Raw genomic sequence first — 17,669 nt, 5'->3', positions numbered from 1 at the left:
TAAAGCACACACTGTATTAGGTACATACTAATAAAGCACACACTGTATTAGGTACATAGTAATAAAGCACACACTGTATTAGGTACATAGTAATAAAGCGTACACTGTATTAGGTACATAGTAAAAAAGCGTACACTGTATTAGGTACATAGTAAAAAAGCATGCACTGTATTAGGTACATACTAATAAAGCATACACTGTATTAGGTACATACTAATAAAGTATACACTGTATTAGGTACATACTAATAAATCATACACTGTATTAGGTACATACTAATAAAGCACACACTGTATTAGGTACATACTAATAAATCATACACTGTATTAGGTACATACTAATAAAGCACACACTGTATTAGGTGCATACTAATAAAGCGTACACTGTATTAGGTACATAGTAATAAAGCATACACTGTATTAGGTGCATACTAATAAAGCGTACACTGTATTAGGTACATAGTAATAAATCATACACTGTATTAGGAACATACTAATAAAGCACACACTGTATTAGGTACATAGTAATAAAGCACACACTGTATTAGGTACATAGTAATAAAGCGTACACTGTATTAGGTACATAGTAAAAAATGCGTACACTGTATTAGGTACATAGTAAAAAGCATGCACTGTATTAGGTACATAGTAATAAAGCGTACACTGTATTAGGTACATAGTAATAAAGCATACACTGTATTAGGTACATAGTAATAAAGCATACACTGTATTAGGTACATAGTAATAAAGCGTACACTGTATTAGGTACATACTAATAAAGCATACACTGTATTAGGTACATAGTAATAAAGCATACACTGTATTAGGTACATAGTAATAAAGCACACACTGTATTAGGTACATACTAATAAAGCATACACTGCATTAGGTACATAGTAATAAAGCATACACTGTATTAGGTACATAGTAATAAAGCGTACACTGTATTAGGTACATACTAATAAAGCATACACTGTATTAGGTACATAGTAATAAAGCATACACTGTATTAGGTACATAGTAATAAAGCACACACTGTATTAGGTACATACTAATAAAGCATACACTGCATTAGGTACATAGTAATAAAGCGTACACTGTATTAGGTACATACTAATAAAGCATACACTGTATTAGGTACATACTAATAAAGCACACACGGTATTAGGTACATAGTAATAAAGCGTACACTGTATTAGGTACATAGTAAAAAAGCGTACACTGTATTAGGTACATAGTAAAAAAGCATGCACTTTATTAGGTACATAGTAATAAAGCGTACACTGTATTAGGTACATAGTAATAAAGCGTACACTGTATTAGGTACATAGTAATAAAGCATACACTGTATTAGGTACATAGTAATAAAGCATACACTGTATTAGGTACATAGTAATAAAGCATACACTGTATTAGGTACATAGTAATAAAGCGTACACTGTATTAGGTACATAGTAATAAATCATACACTGTATTAGGAACATACTAAAAAAGCACACACTGTATTAGTTACATAGTAATAAAGCATACACTGTATTAGGTGCATACTAATAAAGCGTACACTGTATTAGGTACATAGTAATAAATCATACACTGTATTAGGTACATACTAATAAAGCACACACTGTATTAGGTACATACTAATAAATCATACACTGTATTAGGTACATACTAATAAAGCATACACTGTATTAGGTACATAGTAAAAAAGCGTACACTGTATTAGGTACATAGTAATAAAGCATACACTGTATTAGGTACATAGTAATAAAGCACACACTGTATTAGTTACATACTAATAAAGCATACACTGCATTAGGTACATAGTAATAAAGCGTACACTGTATTAGGTACATACTAATAAAGCATACACTGTATTAGGTACATAGTAATAAAGCGTACACTGTATTAGGTACATAGTAATAAAGCGTACACTGTATTAGGTACATAGTAATAAAGCGTACACTGTATTAGGTACATAGTAATAAAGCGTACACTGTATTAGGTACATAGTAATAAAGCGTACACTATATTGGGTACATACTAATAAAGCATACACTGTATTAGGTACATAGTAATAAAGCGTACACTGTATTCTACTGTTCTCCTTGACATCAATCATCTGCTGGAGTAATCTTTAATATAATGTGTGTATGCAGTTGGCTGACTATCAGAATCAATGAAAGAATAGCTCTGTCCATGGGATTGCTCCTGCTGCACTGATATGGAATTTTTGCTCAAAACTTTGTAAAGAAGCCTTCAGTTTAACTATAGTAGTATCAAACCATGCCTTTATTGAGAATAAGTAGTGGACAGCTTCCTGTGCTGAGGTGATTACATTATACCCCTATCCGATATCATCTTCCAACTCCTAGCCACACAGTACTTTGCTGCTCCTGGCTACATACTATAAACCATGCAGTTCAATGTCAGGCATTCTCCCGATCAAATTAGTTACATGACAAATGTTCTGTAAGATTCAATTATAGCATGTTTTTTTTTTTTTTAAACTTAAATTATATAAAAAAAAATATTATTTTTCTACAGTTTGTAATATCAGTTGTCATATTTTGCTAAGCATTGTAATATGTACGATTAAGTTACAAAAGACAAATTCACTTTTCGAATAAACAAATTGGATGATGAATTCCAGTAAGTGTAAATCCGATTTACAATTCTCCAATCTAGCATCTGTGCTGTCAGGTCAATCCATATTATTTTGCTTTGCCTTGTTTACATTATATGCTGCAGCTTACAATGCCATTTTGTTGCCAGCTATAAAGTACTGATTGAATTACTTTATTCAGAATAGTGCATGGAATACCTTGTGTTAAGCCTCCGTTTTTTTTCTGTCTTGGTAATTTGTGGGTTTTGTAGTGTTTATCCTTCAAGGGACACTATAATCACCTAAACAACTTTAGCTTAATGAAGCAGTTTTTGTGTATAGATATTGCCTCTGTAGTCTCACTGCTCAATTCACTGTCATTTAGAAGTTAAATCACTTTTATTTCTGTTTATGCAGCCCTAGCCACACCTCCCCTGGCTGTGACTGACACAGCCTGAACAAAATAGAAATAAAATATGGTTTCATTTTCAATCGGATGTTAACTTTTTTATTTATTTTTTATCTCCTGCTCTGTAAATTGAACTTTAATCACAATTTAAGGGCTAGCAAGCTATTCACAGTGCAGGAGATAACACATTCTAAATTATACAGAATTTGTAATAAGGGAAGATTAAACATTAGATATCTCTCTACAGGAAGTGTTTAGGAAGGCTGTGTGAGTCACATGTCTAAGGACTAGGGCTGCATAAACAGTGATTTAACTTCTAAATGGCAGAAGATTGAGCAGTGATAGCGCAGGGGCATGATCTGTACACCAAAACTGCTTCATTAAGCTAAAGTTGTTTTTGTGAATATAGTGACCCTTTAACCTCTTAAGGACACGTGACATGTCATGATTCCCTTTTATTCCAGAAGTTTGGTCCTTAAGTGGTTAAAGGGACACTCCACTGCCCAAACACAAAAAGTAAAAATTACTGTTTAGTAGACATATCCTTATTAAAAACATGTATGCATTTAAATATGCATTTTATTCATTGGTGGTATATCTAAAAAAAAAAAAAAAAAAAAAAAGCTTGCTAAAGCTGTAGATCCCTTTTTTACAAAAAAACAGCAATTAACAGGACATGTTGTCTAACAGCCAGGGAGGTGAAACAAGATTAATTTATGGAAGTGCCAATTTCTACTGAAATCTTTTAAAATTATTTTCACATGAAGCACTATATCAACCTGCAGTGTCCCTTTAAATATATTGTAGTTGTGTAGTAGACAGCATTCTATATTGACATTCCAAGAGAACCCAGACAATAGTTAACTCTTTAGGAACCAGTATTTAAGCAAATACCATTAGGCCAGGCATTATGAAAGAAAATATGAGTGGAAATTAAATTTTTGTTTGAAATAGTTAATCGTTTGGGCTATAATCAGGGCTATGATAAGGTAGAAAATATTTATCAGTCCAATTGTTAACTGTGTGTTTCAGCATTATGAGAGGTATAATTTACTACGAAGGTTGCAACAACTGTCCTATATTTGATTGGCTGCACATAGATAATGCTTAAGAAAAGCATCCTAAGAAAGGTTTGATGATATATACAAAGATATGAAACGGTAACAAAACACTACCTTTAGTGGCCTGTTCAGAGAGGTCAGCCATTTAGACTTGAAGAAAAATATTTCACCAACTATACGTGAAAGATTTCTTTACAGTAAGAATAAATATGGACTTAGATTCCTAGAGACGTTATGCCTTTAAAGGGACACCTCGCTGCCCAAATACAAAATAGTAGATATACTTCAAATGAAAACTTGCATGCATTTAATTGTGCATTTTGTTTGTGGGAGTTATATCTAAACACAGCTTGCAAAAACTGCAAATCTCTTGTCAGCCGCCTTTTCAGCCCTCCTCTTCTAGTCTCGCCCAGACTTTCTGAAGCTCAATGAGAAGTCTTTGCAAGGCAGGTGCACTTGGTGATTGCTGCCTCTTGACTTCAGTGCAAACAAGCTAACCAAGCCAGGAAGTAACATTATCTGTTGTATGCTTGAAAAGCCGTGGGGGTGCAACCAATATAATTTATAAAAGTGTCAATTTCTATTGGAATCTGTACTACTTCCAAAATTAAAAAAGAGGACATGCTCTTCACACATAAAAGCTTTTCAGCAAGCTAAAGTGATTTAGGATTCTGGAGTGTCCATTTAAAGCAACACTATATACAACACATATTTTTTTTAAAGTTAGATGTGTTTCTTTAATGTTTCAGATTCATTCTGAGGAAAATAATCTACCTGCAATCCAGGACCAGGATAGTCAGTAGCCACTTCTTGTGAGATCATCCATGCTGACGATCTCCGTTAAGTCCAGGTTAACATATTGCGCATGTAGGCAATCACTGCTCTCTGCCACTCTGATGGCCTTCATAGAGAACCATTAAATCAATGCTTCCCTGTGAGCAAAAAGTAGCCGCGTTTAGAATCATTATGCTGTGTGTAATGACACCAATTGAAGACCTTGATAATTCTTGTTCAGTGAGGAATAATGGTTTAGGCAATGTATAAAAATTGCCCCTTCTCTGGGGGGAAAAGGCAAATTTTTTACATTGTTAAAAAAGGGAGAGGAACAGGGTTTGTGCACCAAAAAGGCTTTGTTAGATGTAATGGTTGTCATTTCAGATGTAGCAATTTAAAAAGCATCTGTTGATTCATTGATTTGTTTATAGCAAAGCAATATATTCAGAATTATCATCATTAATAGTATCCGCTTGTTGATCTAGAGAGGAATTTAATTGCTCTTTTGTAGTCAGAAAATATAATTTTTTCCTTGGGGAAAAAAATGGAAATTGCTACAAATGGGGGAGTGCTTTCTCTGTGATAAATCGAATAAACATGTGTTAAAGGATAATATTGATGGATCTGAGGTTTATTTAGGTTTTTAATCATAGATTACCATGTTTCTGTGTTACCTTGTTAGATTTATTGAGGGTGGCTGGGGAGATAATTACACAGTCTGGTGGAGCTTTTGATTCCAGAACAATCAATAAGATACTTATAATTATTTTGATTCAGATGTGAACTCATAGGAATGAATGTCAGTGTGTAGAGGACGTCTTTGAACAGAAATCGGATGAGGAAATGTTTACATAATGAAGTCCCCATAACATAACTCGCATGTTTGCTTTGCATTCTAGGAATCCACAGAGGGATCAGCATTGTCTCTGTCAGACCTACGAACATATAATGACGGTGAACTTGCCACAGAACTCACTAGTGCACTCAGAAGGTGAGCATAAGTATCCCTTTTCTTTCAGCATTTGCTAAAATTATATTACATGTTGTGATGACATTTGAGCTGTTAAAGGAAAACCACAGACCTCCTCCCCAATTATATTGTGTTATAAAGATAATGAATTAAAAATGTGCTTTCCATGGAAATGTCCTATAAATATACTGTTAAGTGAATCTGCCTACAGATGCAGTCCGGGTCTCATTCCGGGTCTATGGAAGTCTATTCTTATCCTATAAACCTCTGTCTAGCAGGAACAGTTCCACTACCCCCCTCCGCTCTCCCCCCAGGAACAGCTGCGCTCATCACATCGTCACAAAGGATGAAGGAATCGCTCTCTAAACTCGGAGTAGCTCAGTCTAAGTTTAGCATGGGAACACCACATGCACAAGTTGGACAAAATTGATCTTCCTAACCAGAACGACTGTTTTCCTGGCTGTTTGATTGACAGCTAGGAGAGGTAGAGCTACACCCATCAAATCAAAGTTCATTAATTCAAATGAAAATTAGGTTTGAAAATCAAAAATGTACAAACATAGTCCTTGCATCGTAACCACTTTAATGGGGTGAAGTTGTTTTGGTTCTTAGAGTAGGGCTTGACAAAGTTAGGAGTCAAACCATAAGACATAGAAACATAGAATGTGACGGCAGATAAGAACCATTCGGCCCATCTAGTCTGCCCAATTTTCTAAAAACGTTCATTAGTCCCTGGCCTTATCTTATAGTTAGGATCGCCTTATGCCTATCCCACGCATGCTTAAACTCCTTTACTGTGTTAACCTCTACCACTTTAGCTGGAAGGCTTTTCCATGCATCCACTACCCTCTCAGTAAAGTAATACTTCTGGATATTATTTTAAACCTTTGTCCCTCTAATTTAAGACTATGTCCTCTTGTTGTGGTAGTTTTTCTTCTTTTAAATATAGTCTCCTCCTTTACTGTGTTGATTCCTGTGGCAAACCTAGCCACTTCTGGACTATACTGTAGAAAGGTTGTCCGTAGGCTGTATGGGGTACTGTGTATATTTTGCTGTGTGTGTATTGTATTATGGTAGTTCGCATGCTGGCAGCCGTAAGCTACCAGCATGCAAACACTTCGTTCGACGAACCGCGGCTATCCGGGCTGTTCGTCAAACGAATACGGGCTCCCCAGGTAGACCACACACTTAGAGTCGTGTGGCGCTCATTAACCGATTGCAACAATGTTGCAATCGGTAATTAAGGGCTCTCCTAGGTGGCCACCGTTCGACTACCGACCATGCGGCGGTCGGCTCTTGGATCCTTAGTCTCTGCAGCGGTGTTCGGTCGTCGAGTGCCTGGAACTGAAAACGGCTACTCGATGATACGAACACCGCTGGACTTCCAGAGCGTTCGGGAGTTCCGCTCTCATCACATTATGTTCCCCATCGGTGTTCGGTAGTTTTAAACCGAACTCGATGGTTAAATTATTTTGTGCGGCGTTCGGTTAGTTTAGCTGGGATCTGAGCGGTATTCTCACTAAATGTGCCCGCAGACCCCAGCTATCTACCGAACGGTTGTTCGTATAAAAACGATGAATAGTATGTGAAATACAGATTTTTATGTGAATTGTCAGTTCTGCTGCACGAGGGGATAATCCACTTAATCGTCCATTTTAGTGGGAGTATCCCTCTCGTGCAGCAATGCCTGTTGGGATAATTACACTGCCTGATGGGAGAAATCCCCTGTAACATCTGTAAGGAAACCCCTTGCAAGGGGAACTGCATAAATATGGAAGTCTGTGAATAAAGCAAGTTAGTTGACTCCCAGACTGTGTTTCGTCCGGTTATTGGGAGAATTGGGATATTGCCTTGCTTTCTAGCGCTGACTGTGGATTTTCCTGTGATACCAGCGGAGATCGTGGATTATAATACTGCATTCCGCTACAATTCCCTTTATGTATTTAAATGTTTCTATCATATCCCCCCTGTCTCGGGGACCCATAACATCCTAACATTGTCAAGCCCCTTAAGCAGTGGTTCCCAAAGCACACCAACGGTCCAGTTTTTGTCAGTATCTCAGTTGTATCAGAATTGCGATGTATATTCAAGTAATCTTTTTGCATAATTAAGTGATTTTGTTAATTATATTTTGAGTGACCTGTCTGACAACCCACCAGGCAGAAAGTCTAGAGAATTTAATTTGCAAGTCCTATATTTAATTCTGTATTCGGAAGACTTTGCTGAACACAAATTTGAGTGTATCAAAACAGTTAAACATATCACAACAAAGTTATCATGAGCAAAAGTGCTGTTTATGTGAAAAAAAATAAAAAAAAAATATGAACGCTAACTTTGTCCAGGGTTTGTGACGAAGTGGCTACTAAAAAAAGACTGGACATACCCCATTTTAAATATCCACTTTTGCAAATGGTATGCCATTATGGGGTTAATTTTCATTCCTGGCCTGCTATACAGTGTCAAAGGCAGCAAAACCAATCTGGTAAATTTCAATGTGTAAAAACTCCCCAAAAACTTCAGAACCTCATAAACCCTGTATATGTGGGGGAAAGAGGGTGGGGGAGGGGTTGCACTCGTGAAACATTGCTGAACACAAATATGGGTATTTTATTGCAGTAAAAGCTAACAGTATTATTACATTCACAGTTAAAATTCCATGCAGAAGTAAGATAAAAACTATTTCTTAATTTCTCACAGTTTTTAAAATTTTATTCATATACAATTATGTTTCATATGTAGATATTTAATGTAAAATGAATGCCCCTTTTCTCCTGAACAAAATATTAGGAGTGCAGCTATATTGAGAGTCTGAGAGCTACCATCTCTTGGTGGGTTACAGGAGCCTGGTAAGTTGTGGAGAACCACTCACAAGTTAGGAGACTTGCAGACAGTGTGGCTATCGTGTATTCGGGTGAAACACCCCAAAAGAGTTTCAGAGTGCAGGAGCTCGTGTGAAACTTGTCCGCTCTGCATGGAATTCAGACTCCGCCCCCCAACTGTGAGAATTATTATCATTTTATATAGCACCAACATTGTCCACAGCACTTTATAATGATACATTATTTATTGGTAAGGCGCTTTGACTGGGATTCAAATCAGAGATTTCCAGTTCTAAGGTAACATTAACACTGCTCCAACTAGCTGATTGATATTGATGCATTTGCTAATTGAAACACACACATGTGTCATTCATTGAGGTCAATACTACCCAATAAAAGAAAATCAGTGCTGCCAAGAGGAGCTATGTTAACATGGAGCCTCACTGTCATCAGGGCAAGGCTGGCCAGTCACACAGACCATTGAGGAATCGCAGGGCCCCTAGCATCATACGCCAGAGAGTTTTATTGGAATCCTTGAGAGTTGTGGGAATTGTGGAGAGGTATCCCTTGACGCATACAATTCACCTAAAATGTTATGACATTCTTTAATATGACTTGGAGCCATTGTCCAAGAGGCATAGAGCAATACCTGGGATGGAGCAGATGCTAAGTTGCATTCATTTCTATCCAGAAGACTGATGGTGTTGAGTAGAATATGTCAGCCCACCTTCTCCAGGGTGCTGCTGTCACATAATAATTTCCTCTCCTTTATTCAATGAAGGCTGGCAGGAGGGGAGAATTGCCCAATGTCCTGGGAGCCATAAATTACAGCCATGTGGCTTTCAGACCATCCCTATAAAGAGATGCTTTATAGGAAACGCAAGTGCTTCCACCCTCTCAACTTGCAAGTTGGGAAAATTTCTGATACATTTCAACCTTGTCCAAAGTGTTCTGCCTATGTCTGATACATTTCAAATTCCATTTCGACCAGATGACACATTTATCGAGTTCGGCCAGTCAAAATTCAAATGATATTAATTCATGTAGAGATTCAAAATAATATGATGCCAAAGCGATTGATAATTTTAAACTGATTTTTTCAAATTATATTAAATCAACTTCTATGTCAGATATAGTAAATAGTAAACCATCATTTGTTACACTGTATGTGGTGGTGAGTTGCAAAATATAACTTTAAATTACTGAATCAGAAAAACAGAAAAAAAAATTCTGGATTTAAAGAGACCCTGATCACCACAGCAACTTTAGCTTGTCCCTGCACCTCACTGCTTTATTCTCTTCAATTTGGTTGTTACATCACTTTGTTTATGCAACCCTAGCCACACCCTAGCTGTGAACTTACAGAGCCTCTCTGCACCCTTCCTGTAAAGAGAGATTTAATTTTTAGGTTTCCTTTATTTCACAGTGTTTAAAATTAGATTATTTTATGTTTTATCTTCTGATCTGTTAATGGCATGCTAGAGCCTGCAAGAACATCCTATGTGTGAGTAAAGGAACACTACAGCATTAGGAATACAAACATGCCGATCCAATGCTTTCTCATAGGAAGCACTGGGAGACTAGTGCGCAAGTGTGGCAGAACGTCACGCTGTGCCAATCAACTTTGCTTTTTAGGCAGAAGCACCTCCTAGTAATTTTCAGTGTGGCAGGCACTAGAGGCATGTTAACCCTGTAAACATTGCTCTCACTGCAGAAGGCTAATGTTACTCCCAGATTACTTAAAGGAACACTATAGTCACCTAAATTATTTTATTCACTGTCATTTAGGAGTTAAATCACTTTGTTTCTGTTTATGCAGCCCTAGCCACACCTTCCCTGGCTATGATTGACAGAGCCTGCATGAAAAAAAAAAACTGGTTACACTTTCAAACAGATGTAATTTACCTTAAATAATTGTATCTCAATCTCTAAATTGAACTTTAATCACATACAGGAGGCTCTTGCAGGGTCTAGCAAGCTATTAACATAGCAGGGGATAAGAAAATCTTAATTAAACAGAACTTGCAATAAAGAAAGCCTAAATAGGGCTCTCTTTACAGGAAGTGTTTATGGAAGGCTGTGCAAGTCACATGCAGGGAGGTGTGACTAGGGTTCACAAACAAAGGGATTTAACTCCTAAATGGCAGAGGATTGAGCAGTAAGGCTGCAGGGGCATGTTCTATACACCAAAACTGCTTCATTAAGCTAAAGTTGTTCAGGTAACTATAGTGTCCCTTTAATTTGGAGTAAGAGGTATGGGTGCTAACATAATAAAGTTCATGTGATAAAAAAAAGTAAGCCCATTGTGCGTTATTAAGAATGAAAACCGTTTTTTCATGTAAACTGCGCCAGCCAAAGAGAATGGAGGTGTAGCCAGTGCTGCATAAATGGTAACATAAGTTATTTAACTCCTAAATGGCAGAGAATTGAGCAGTAAGACTGCAGGAGCATAAAGTTGTATTGGTGCATAGAGTATCCCTTTACAACCTACTACATCTCACACTTTAGTGAATAAACTACAGAGTCTGAGAATACCATTATTATATTTAGGGTACCAAGCCCCCCAAACCATTGGATCAGCTTGCTTTGTCTATGAAACGTGTTAAAGAAAAATTAATGCACTGATAATTATTGGATAACAAAAAAAAGTGACCAGAAAAGTAAAGCATCGTCCAGTTAGATACGCTCGGTGTATGATCTGTGTGAGGTAATGCAATCGGCAAAGTGTAACGGTCTCAAGAGAAGTAACATTCCATCTGATCCATCAGTTTACTCAGCAAGAAGTTGCCAAGTCAAGCAGAGATGTTTAACATTAGACTATGATGTAATAAATCAGAGATGTCACCACTAGGATGCTTGACCAGAAAGCCCTGATCAGGTTCCATTATTCCAGACAGCGGTATCCCGAACGAAATTCAAACTCCCTTCTATTGTTCACAGCAAAAGTATGGCTGTTATTTCAAACAATAGTAACTTTTGGCAGCAGTACAAAAAGCTAACTAGGTGGCTTGCGCATGTGTATTGGCGGCTTCGGGTCTAGTTAAACTCCTGTTCGTAGACCACCTCCTGTTTTAGAGTTCAGTTGTAGTGAGTTGATCAGACATTATAAAGGGTTGGGGGTTATTGTTTTGTTTATTTTATCAAATTTTATTAAACCCAAATTATAAAATAGGAAGATTACTAGTAATTTTATATTTTTGTCCTTCTTTCAGCTGCATATAGGGTTAAATTCAGCCCTAGGCACATCTGATATAATCTATTTTGTAGCTTAGATTCTCATGAGAACCAGACAGGTTTTATAAATGTATATGTCAAAATTACAAAAACCTATTTCTTTATTGAGGAAGACTACTCTGGCTAACCTGTGTCTGTATTATATTCAAGGAAATGGAATTTAAATCTTTGCTTCTGCTACAGAATCTCCAAAAAGCATTGTGAATTACAGCATACTCGCTGCTCATGTTCCAATTCAGTGAATGTGCACAGTGCAGAACCTTGGGGATTCGTCATATGAAAATGTGTTTTTACCAAGAGACACACACAGCCCTTTATCTGCCAGAGCATGTCATGATGCCATTCAACACTACCTTTCTTTGATTAAAGATTCCTATTAAATGACTTCTCTTAGTGTGGTTGTATAAATACGACCCCGATCTACCACCAGCCATCATTTAATACAGTGCTTTTGGTGTGTGTGTATATATATATATATATATATATATATATATAGAAACCAGCCCTCAGTCATGGAAATAATTTGAATAATTGATACCTTTACTTACAGAATTAAACTACTCTGCAAATTAGAGCAAAAGCACATACATAATCCAAATAAAGGAATACCCAAGGGACCTTCATGCAATCAATATCTGAAGGCAAAACTCCCCCTTATTATTGGATGTATGTGTGTATGTGTTTAGATTACATATTTACACACACATCACATTATACTTAGAGACACAGGCACACACATACCATATTACATTTGGAGACACACCTCACAATATATTGAGACACACACACTTCACACTTCACAATATGAGAGACACAAAAACACATATCACAATATATTTATACACACACACATAGCAATATGATGAAGATATTGATATTTTACTCTTCTTTCCCCTTTAACTCCTCAGTAGTGGTAGCAGTTTATTAAGTTATTGTTCAGATGTATCAATACATAACCTTCCTGAAATTATATATGTGTGTGTGTGTGTGTGTGTGTGTGTATATATATACATATATATATATATATATATATATATATATATATATATATATATATAGTGTGTGTGTGTAATATGTGTGAATATATCTATTAATTCCTTGCACTCAGGCTGCAGGTGAATAAAGTGGCGGGGTGCACTACCAGGGCTCCGGTAACCAAACTCTGTATGTAGATGGCTGCACTCACGGTCTTTAAATAATCAGTAACTTTTATTCCAAAATAGTTAAAAACAGGATCAACGTTTCTAATGGGATCAGGATCATCATATGTTTTTAACTATTTTGGAATAAAAGTTATTTTTATTTAAAGACCGTGAGTGCAGCCATCTACATACAGAGTATGTGTGTATATATATATCTATTGTATTCTATATATATACACACACATTTTCCCATGTGTCCCATAATTGTCTTCTGTTAAAAGGAGAATCCATCCTTTTTTAAATAACATCATGCTGAATGTAACGTTATGGAGCAATATAAAGCACACGCAGCTGATTTACAAGAAGGAAACACTGACACTTACTGGACTGAAATGGGAAATACGCTTATTTTTGCAATTCAGAGAGGTTTACTATGCGGACTATTTATTGCATTGAACTGGCTCATCTCAGTACATTTTAAATGGTAAGCCAAATGAAGGAACAGCCAGTTATTATAGAATGGACTAATAACCATTTAGTCTATATTTTAGATGTATTAGGGAAGTCTTTCTTACAACTGTATTCCAGGTCTCCTCTTTATTATTAACCTTTATTACAGGGAGAAAAAGCTGAAATCAAGAGCTCAGGAGCTGGTGAGTGCTTTAGAAAGACTGACAAGGAGCAGCGAAGTTCGACACCAGCAATCTGCCGAGTTTGTTAATGATCTGAAACGAGCCAACAGGTAATATGCCTCTTAAATCCCCAGTGAAGAAAATATAGCAGGTTCTAGAATTCCAGCTTGGGTGATCAACATGCTCAGGTGAAAATCAGATTTGCAAAATTGTATCAATCAGGGCCAAGAGTTTTAAATTGTGAGCTATACATCTCATATAAGTACAAATACCTGATGATTGGATGCAGTGCTAGAGTACCGCATAGTTTGAAACCATATGAGACGGGTACCAGAATAGAGAACCTTTGGCTACTGTGAATGAAAACGGACACCATATAATGCTAGTCACTTCTACATTGTCAGAAACCCCTTCTCTCTAAAAAGGAATGACTGCTGATTGCAATATTACAGCTTTTTTCAAAATGTTTGCTCTTACAGGCAGTAAGACAATATCCAGGCAGCTTGACTTAGTCTAATGATCTTGTTTTGTCATTTAACAGTAACCTTGTTGCTGCTTATGAGAAAGCAAAGAAGAAACATCAAAACAAGCTGAAGAAGCTGGAGTCCCAGATGATGGCGATGGTGGAGCGGCATGAGACACAAGTGCGGATGTTGAAGCAAAGAATAGCTTTACTAGAGGAGGAGAATTCAAGACCTCATACCAATGAGACATCACTGTGAACCCAACTCAAGCCTGTGCCATTGTAAGCCATCATAAGGAGCCAAACCTGGGCTATGGATATGTCCACTACACAGACCAGTGTTTCCTTGTCCCCACCGAAAGCATTGTACTTTGGCAGTCAGATCTTTCCTAGGGCTGGCTGTACATATGTTTCTCTATACAGATCACATTGTGGGAGGAACGTGTATGACTAATTGGGATGCTCCAAACAGAGCTCTAGCCTTCAAATTCAAAATCCTATTGAGGCAGTACCGACTTATCCTCTGTGTTCTATTTGTAAACACGGTGTGTGCCAAATATGGAATTCAGTGCACGACAGGATAATGCGAGGATGTATGAGCGGTGCAGGGGTGTTGAATCTAACACAAATAACGTTGCTGCAGAGCGAAGATGCACCTTCATTTTGTTTCACTTTAATAAATCTAGGATATTCATAAAAGCTTTTAAGGACACTGCAAGGTGCAGTTCCATGATCAGTACCAGCAAAACAAACACAAACTGACATATTTAATCTCCAGCAAACATATACCAATACATCACAATGCCTTTTCTGCTCTGCCAGAGGGGTGTTCAGTACAACCATATCCTTCGGTTCTTATCAGACAGAATGTTTGTGTTTCTTTATATACACTGTGAGTAGAAATGATATGATTTCCTTTTTTACTGGGGGTGGGGAGGGTGGGAGCTGTCAAACTATATTCAGAGACTATTTTTTTAATGATGTGCTCAAGTTAAAATATTAGCCAATCTGTGTGTCTTCATAACGTACAAGACAACTGTCTTTCTGTTCTGCCATTGGTTGCTTAGGGTTTAAAATAAACCTCATCAATTGCACCTTGTTTTGGAGCGGGGTAACACTAAGCTAGGAACGTGGATTTCAAATAGTTTAATCCAGGCACAAAAACTTCATAAACAATACTGAAATCTGATGCTCGCATGTGCTTTATCGTGGGAAAAAGCTGATTAACAGTTTCCACAGAAATTGTTTGGCTGAAAAAAAGATCGAGTTGTCTTTTCACCTATACCTGAATTAATAAACCTACAATTGTGTGCATTCATGTCCATGCATGCTCACAATTCGTAGTTTCTGCATGTGAGTGGTGAAATGCTAAATAGAGAACATTGTGTGTAAGGGTAGACCCGTGCCAAGTATATGGTGACCGTGTGTACAGTGTGACACATCGTTTGTGGGTGAAAATGCAATCTGGGTCTTAAAGGGACAACTCCGTTCACTAATACAACTTCATCTAAATGAAGTTGTTTTGGTGCCAGAAAGCCCCTGTATGCACTCTTACCAGTGTTAATTTTGGCGGCAAATTTCAATTTAGTTTTATTCAAAAAGCCATTTTAGTTATAGTTGTATTTTTGTCATCTGAATTGAATTAGTCTAGTTTTAGTCGACTAAATCTCCAGTCGATTTTAGTCAACACAACTAAAATCAAATAGTTTGAAATAACGCCTCTATCTGTCTCTTTTTTTTGCCCCTTTTCCAGCTTCTCTGTGTCCTCCCAGCCCCTCTAGGTGTCTCTCTCCCAAGCCCTGATCTGTCTCTTTTGCCCCTTCCACAGCCCCTCTGTGCAGAGTTACTTTTGGCAGACTATGACTAAAACTAAATTTCAATTTCATAGCCTTTTGACTAAAATGCCTTTAGTTTCCTAAAATTAGTTTTAGGAAACGTGGAGGGCCGCTGCTGATTGGCTGAGAGCGTCAGCTGACCGCTCTCAGCCAATCAGCGGCTCTATGGCGGGCTGAGCTCTGCACTCCCCCCATCTGGGGGTAGAGTAGACATCGCAACTGGAGGCAACAGGGGCCATTTAGATTAAGTTGTTTTGGTGCCTGGAGTGTCCCTTTAAGCTCACAAGTGAAATCCATGTAAGCCCATGCCGATGAATCAGTTTGAGATCAATAGAATCAACTGTCTTTTTTTGTTTCTACCAAACCATCGGTGACCACATCCTGAAGCCAGAGCAATGGTCGCCCTTATTCTTTTACAGTAATAATATTTTTCTTCTGCCGTTTGCCTTTTTTTTTTTTTTTTAATAGAATACAGTAAACTGTTTATTCTAATTATTATTATTATTGGAACATCTGAAAGCTACTTATTTGCTCTCCTGCGACTATTAAGAAAACCCAAGGAATGTGAGGAGGCAATATGAAATGAATGCATTCATTTAACTAATAGTAATTCCAGTATACCAATATGTATTTCAATACGGAAACAAGAAAGGAACACTATGGAGTGGATCAAGTCCACACCTAGATTCCTGAGGGGTTACAGAGATATCAGGGGGCATGGACCCCAAACGCTAGTGAAAGAAAAAGACTAATAGTGAAATAGTAGCACCAATAAAGATGAAACAGTTGGGCGTCTATTCCACTGAATGATATCTCAAAACTTAAAGTAAAAATAATTATAGGGTATACCCTTTATTAAGCCGCTTACGGACAAAACAGAAACATAGTGTAAAAATAGTGAAAAACTTGTGTAGATTATAGGTGAATTAAAAGCTGGGTGGATGCAGTTTGGGTATTCCACAGTAGTAATGAGGGTGACAAGGGAAATATCTGAAATATAGTATTAAGTATAGGATACGGTATATATTATAATCTATATTCAGACAGATATTTCGAGCACCCTAACCCTACATACATAGAGGGCTTTGTGGATATCCCGGCTAATAAACGTGGAGCCACAGTTGCTTTCTATAGACTCTAATGGTAGATATACACAATTAGGAACAAACACCCCTAGTTCCTATGTAAATATACACGATTAGGAGCAGACACACATAGTCTCTATGTAATCATATGGTGTCCGTCCGTGTCGATTGGAAGGCACGGATAGATGGGCGGGAATCCCCTCGGTTTATATTCATCTCCTCTCAGCTGTGCCAGGAGCTCTTGACAAAGGCGTGTGAGCACGCCGAAACGCGTGTCGAGCGTTTTGCCGTAATTTTTTTTTTTTAATACTGGGGGATGCATTTGGCTAAGCTAATAACGGGGGAAGTTTGCTACGGTTATGGACCGATTGACTATGCTTTGATTGGAGACTGTTAGGCTACCTCTTTAATAGCAGCAATAATATCCAGTCCTGGTAGCACTAATGAATAGGGAGCTTTGCAGTTTATGCTCACATATATGGAAATAGACGTTTTGGAGGCAGAACCAACCTCTCTAGTCAGCTAGACAGTCTGTGGGGTACATATAACGCTAGGCTGCCTTGAAGCAGCAGTTTATTTTATTTATTTAAAATTTGAATATACTTACGAGTGAGACCGGAGTGGGACAATATCATGGTTAG

At 37.4% G+C, this 17,669-nt stretch overlaps 1 protein-coding gene across 3 annotated transcripts in view; it reads left to right on the top strand.

The window, feature by feature from the left end:
- MCC (MCC regulator of WNT signaling pathway) overlaps nucleotides 1-15,031 on the top strand; it is a 373,218-nt gene extending 358,187 nt beyond the window's left edge. For all 3 annotated transcript variants that reach the window (XM_063454100.1, XM_063454101.1, XM_063454102.1), the window contains 3 exons: nucleotides 5,748-5,839; nucleotides 13,633-13,755; nucleotides 14,187-15,031. In XM_063454100.1, coding sequence (XP_063310170.1) covers nucleotides 5,748-5,839; nucleotides 13,633-13,755; nucleotides 14,187-14,367 — 396 coding nt within the window. In that variant the 3' untranslated portion in view covers nucleotides 14,368-15,031. The remainder of the gene's footprint in view (nucleotides 1-5,747; nucleotides 5,840-13,632; nucleotides 13,756-14,186) is intronic.
- The last annotated feature ends 2,638 nt before the right edge of the window (nucleotides 15,032-17,669 follow it).

Source organism: Pelobates fuscus, chromosome 5, assembly GCF_036172605.1.
Source record: "Pelobates fuscus isolate aPelFus1 chromosome 5, aPelFus1.pri, whole genome shotgun sequence".
NCBI lineage: Eukaryota > Metazoa > Chordata > Amphibia > Anura > Pelobatidae > Pelobates > Pelobates fuscus.
Note: the sequence above shows the minus strand (reverse complement) of the source record. Positions and strands in the feature narration are given on the sequence as shown.